This window comes from Rana temporaria, chromosome 7 (assembly GCF_905171775.1).
Source record: "Rana temporaria chromosome 7, aRanTem1.1, whole genome shotgun sequence".
NCBI lineage: Eukaryota > Metazoa > Chordata > Amphibia > Anura > Ranidae > Rana > Rana temporaria.
The window spans coordinates 113,797-118,796 of record NC_053495.1 but is presented as its reverse complement, the minus strand read 5'-3'; the positions used below and the strand labels follow the sequence as shown (position 1 = coordinate 118,796).

Below are 5,000 nucleotides of genomic sequence, written 5' to 3'. Positions count from 1 at the left end.
GGGTCATTGGTGGGGTCAGGGTCAGTGATAGGGTCAGGGTTATTGGTGGGGTCAGTAATAGGGTCAGGGTTATTGGTGGGGTCAGTAATAGGGTCAGGGTTATTGGTGGGGTCAGTGGTGGGGTCAGGGTTATTGGTGGGGTCAGTGATAGGGTCAGGGTCAGTGACAGGGTCAGGGTTATTGGTGGGGTCACAAAGGGTTCATCAGGTATGTCTGCCATGAATCACTGACCAATGGCATTGCTGCTGGTATACAGATTGTATGGATTTGCAGACTTTGGATGCTCCGCCCCCAGAAATGTAGCGCCTGTGCACTTTTAGTCGGGGGATGAGAGAGTTACTTCCTCTCATTCACATTGGCTGAATGTCAGGGATAAGCTCCACCCCTCTGATTAGATTCAGCAGCACGAATCTCTGGAAATCCATTTCATTGGAAGAAGAGACGGCGCTCGGAGGGGGCGTGGCCTCAGTTGTCTATGGACTGTACATAGGTAGGTTCACCTGGCATAAGAAACTTACCTGTCTTTACACATCACATGACCCCAAGTACGCCTGTCCCTCTTTTTCTACCAGCTCCGCCCATTACGGCACACAATGAATTCTGGAATACGTTATTGGAAGAAGAATGCGATCCGCTGAATGCAGCTTCCTGTTCTCCCACTGCAGAGCTGAGTAATGGCCACACCCCCTGTATCCTCATACAGGCATGGCCACACCCCCTGTATCCTCATACAGGCATGGCCACACCCCCTGTATCCTCATACAGGCATACCCCACTTTTAAGTACTGTGATGGACTGTTTACCTATATGCTTCAGTTTAATCCTCCCTGCTTGTTTAAGGCTGTTAATGGTATTTACTCTTCTGCAGCTAGCCCTGTTTCAAATGTTAATTGTTCTAGCCCTGTGTTTACTGGTTACTGTGATTAGATAAGTGGCTCATGTTAATTATGCTGATTGCTTCCTTGTGATAATTATCTCTCTATATGCGGTGCCGAACCGGCTAGATACTGATTAGTTCAAAGAAAGGCCCCTTACACCACCACCCAGTTCCTGATGATGAAGGACCACGTGGAGAGCCTGCAGGACATGAGCAAGCAGGAGCTGATCCGTGAGTACATAGAGCTAGAGGAGTGCATAAGCCGCATGGAGGAGGAGAACAACCACCTGAGGTCACAGCAGGCTGACCCCCCCAGGCTCCATGAACTGGAGATGGAGAAGCTCAAAGAGGAGAACCGGCGGCTGCGGAGGGAGCAGGGGGTGGCTGACCTTATGGGGCTCTGAGTCCCCTCCCCCCCCCCGGACTCTGAGCACCAGTGCTACAGCATTTCAACAAATATAACTTTTTCTTTTTATGAATCTCCTGTGATTGTCACTTCAGAGCCATAACCTGCCCCCTCCCATAGCGGGACACCTAGATGGCGGCGCACAGACCCATTCGCCGTCTTCACACTGACTTCTGGTGACTCTGCAGATCGCACAAAGACTTGGGGACTGACCGGCGTGTGATCTGACGACCCGGTGACATACCTGAGCCTGAAGCAGTTGTCAAGGGAGGTCAGTCATGCCAAACGGAGTTAACCTCGGACTAAAAGCTCTGAACCCGTCAACCCTACTGGAACAGGGAAGGTCCAACCGGGTTTGCCGGAGCAGGGAGAAAAAGGGGGGCCATTGTGATGGACTTTTTACCTATATGCTTCAGTTTAATCCTCCCTGCTTGTTTAAGGCTGTTAATGGTATTTACTCTTCTGCAGCTAGCCCTGTTTCAAATGTTAATTGTTCTAGCCCTGTGTTTACTGGTTACTGTGATTAGATAAGTGGCTCATGTTAATTATGCTGATTGCTTCCTTGTGATAATTATCTCTCTATATGCGGTGCCGAACCGGCTAGATACTGATTAGTTCAAAGAAATATCTTTATTTCAAAGGAGCTGTATTGAAGACCCCCCACAGTGTGAGGGGAGGCGGAGATTTGTCATTGTAACAGTTGTAACCACATATAAGCTCTGGTTTCTTATGATTAAAGTCTGTGTTGTTCCAGCAGTAAGCTGGTCTCATGTGTGGCTTTCTGGGCGATTCCAGGGATATCCCTCCTCGTGGAATATTGGGGTGATTTTCGTTATGGGAAGAAGGGAACGTTGACGGGGATATCATACCGATACCGTCACAAGTACACAATGGGACCAGAGCATGCATGTAAAACGAAAATGTACTTAAAGTGAAACAATACATTTTTTGACTTATAGGGTGTAGTGGGGGTGTCAGGGGCTGTAGTGGGGGTGTCGTGGGGGTGTCAGGGGCTGTAGTGGGGGTGTCAGGGGCTGTAGTGGGGGTGTCAGGGGCTGTAGTGGGGGTGTAAAGGGGGTGTCAGGGGCTGTAAAGGGGGTGTCAGGGGCTGTAAAGGGGGTGTCAGGGGCTGTAGTGGGGGTGTCGTGGGGGTGTCAGGGGCTGTAGTGGGGGTGTCAGGGGCTGTAGTGGGGGTGTCAGGGGCTGTCAGGGGCTGTAAAGGGGGTGTCAGGGGCTGTAAAGGGGGTGTCAGGGGCTGTAAAGGGGGTGTCGTGGGGGTGTCAGGGGCTGTAGTGGGGGTGTCAGGGGCTGTAGTGGGGGTGTCAGGGGGTGTACGCAGTTTGCGTACGGCTGCCCATGCTATTAGCAGGGTACACCTGTACAAGACTGAAGGGGAGGAGCCGGTACACCTGTGCAAGACTGAGGGGGAGGAGCCGGTACACCTGTGCAAGACTGAGGGGGAGGAGCCGGTACACCTGTGCAAGACTGAGGGGGAGGAGCCGGTACACCTGTACAAGACTGAAGGGGAGGAGCCGGTACACCTGTGCAAGACTGAGGGGGAGGAGCCGGTACACCTGTGCAAGACTGAGGGGGAGGAGCCGGTACACCTGTACAAGACTGAAGGGGAGGAGCCGGTACACCTGTGCAAGACTGAGGGGGAGGAGCCAGTACACCTGTACAAGACTGAAGGGGAGGAGCCGGTACACCTGTACAAGACTGAAGGGGAGGAGCCGGTACACCTGTGCAAGACTGAAGGGGAGGAGCCGGTACACCTGTGCAAGACTGAGGGGGAGGAGCTGGTACACCTGTGCAAGACTGAAGGGGAGGAGCCGGTACACCTGTACAAGACTGAAGGGGAGGAGCTGGTACACCTGTACAAGACTGAAGGGGAGGAGCCGGTACACCTGTGCGAGACTGATAGGGGTGGGGGAGGATTTAGATGGGACGTTCCCATGAGGGCACAGAGACCCCCCCTGAATATTTCTAGAACATGTCCGCAGTGACATCACTTTACCTCCAGGGGTGTGGCTGGAATCCCGCGCATGCTCTTTTGCACATCACACAGGGCGGTCCTCGTCCCACGGGCGGCTGCTCAAAGGACATCTGGAAGAAAAAGGAGGAGCCTAAGTCAGCATGAAGAGCCAATCATAATTCACAAACTCTTATCAGTCTTGTTTTGGTTTTCAGAAGGATCTCCAGCAACTTCCTCCAGTCCAATGGAAGAGGTGATCCTTATTGCCTATCGCCCCATATAAGGGGGGGGGGGAGTGACTCCTATACAAGGGGGGGGACTCTTCTATATGGGGGGGGAGTGACTCCTATATAAGGGGGGTGACTCCTATATAAGGGGGGGTGACTCTTCTATACAAGGGGGGTGACTCTTCTATATGGGGGGGGTGACTCTTCTATATGGGGGGGGTGACTCTTCTATATGGGGGGGGGGGGTGACTCCTATACAAGGGGGGGGACTCTTCTATATGGGGGGGGGGAGTGACTCCTATACAAGGGGGGGGACTCTTCTATATGGGGGGGGGGAGTGACTCCTATACAAGGGGGGGGACTCTTCTATATGGGGGGGGAGTGACTCCTATATAAGGGGGGTGACTCCTATATAAGGGGGGGGTGACTCTTCTATACAAGGGGGGTGACTCTTCTATACAAGGGGGGTGACTCTTCTATACAAGGGGGGTGACTCTTCTATACAAGGGGGGTGACTCTTCTATACAAGGGGGGGGGACTCTTCTATATGGGGGGGGGGGTGACTCCTATACAAGGGGGGACTCTTCTATATGGGGGGGGAGTGACTCCTATACAAGGGGGGGACTCTTCTATTCTTCTATATGGGGGGGTGACTTCTATATAAGGGGGGTGACTCTTCTATATAAGGGGGGGGGGGTGACTCTTCTATACAAGGGGGGGACTCTTCTATACAAGGGGGGGGGGGGTGACTCCTATACAAGTGGGGGTGACTCTTCTATATAAGGGGGGGTGACTCCTATATAAGGGGGGTGACTCCTATATAAGGGGGGGTGACTCCTATATAAGGGGGGGTGACTCTTCTATACAAGGGGGGTGACTCTTCTATATAAGGGGGGGTCTTCTATACAAGGGGGGGGGGGTGATTCTTCTATACAAGGGGGGGGGGTGACTCTTCTATATAAGGGGGGGGGTCTTCCATATAAGGGGGGGTGACTCCTATATAAGGGGGGTGACTTCTATACAAGGGGGGGTGACTCTTCTATACAAGGGGGGTGACTCCTATATACGGGGGGTGACTTCTATACAAGGGGGGGGGGTGACTCTTCTATACAAGGGGGGGGGTGACTCTTCTATACAAGGGGGGGGCGACTCTTCTATACAAGGGGGGGGTGACTCTTCTATACAAGGGGGGGTCTTCTATACAAGGGGGGGGGGGACTCTTCTATACAAGGGGGGGGGGGGACTCTTCTATACAAGGGGGGTGACTCCTATATAAGGGGGGTGACTTCTATACAAGGGGGGGGGTGACTCTTCTATACAAGGGGGGGTGACTCTTCTATACAAGGGGGGGGGGGCGACTCTTCTATACAAGGGGGGTCTTCCATATAAGGGGGGGTTACTTCTATACAAGGGGGGGTCTTCCATATAAGGGGGGGGAGACTCTTCTATACAAGGGGGGGGGACTTCTATACAAGGGGGGGGGCGACTCTTCTATACAAGGGGGGGGGGAAGGGGGGC

General features: G+C 53.1%; 1 protein-coding gene across 1 annotated transcript in view; it reads right to left on the bottom strand.

The window, feature by feature from the left end:
- The window catches only part of LMCD1 (LIM and cysteine rich domains 1), a 23,143-nt gene extending 19,757 nt beyond the window's left edge, over positions 1-3,386 (bottom strand). Inside the window, exon 1 of the mRNA XM_040359816.1 lies at positions 3,298-3,386. Coding sequence (XP_040215750.1) covers positions 3,298-3,386 — 89 coding nt within the window. The remainder of the gene's footprint in view (positions 1-3,297) is intronic.
- Positions 3,387-5,000: the final 1,614 nt, after the last annotated feature.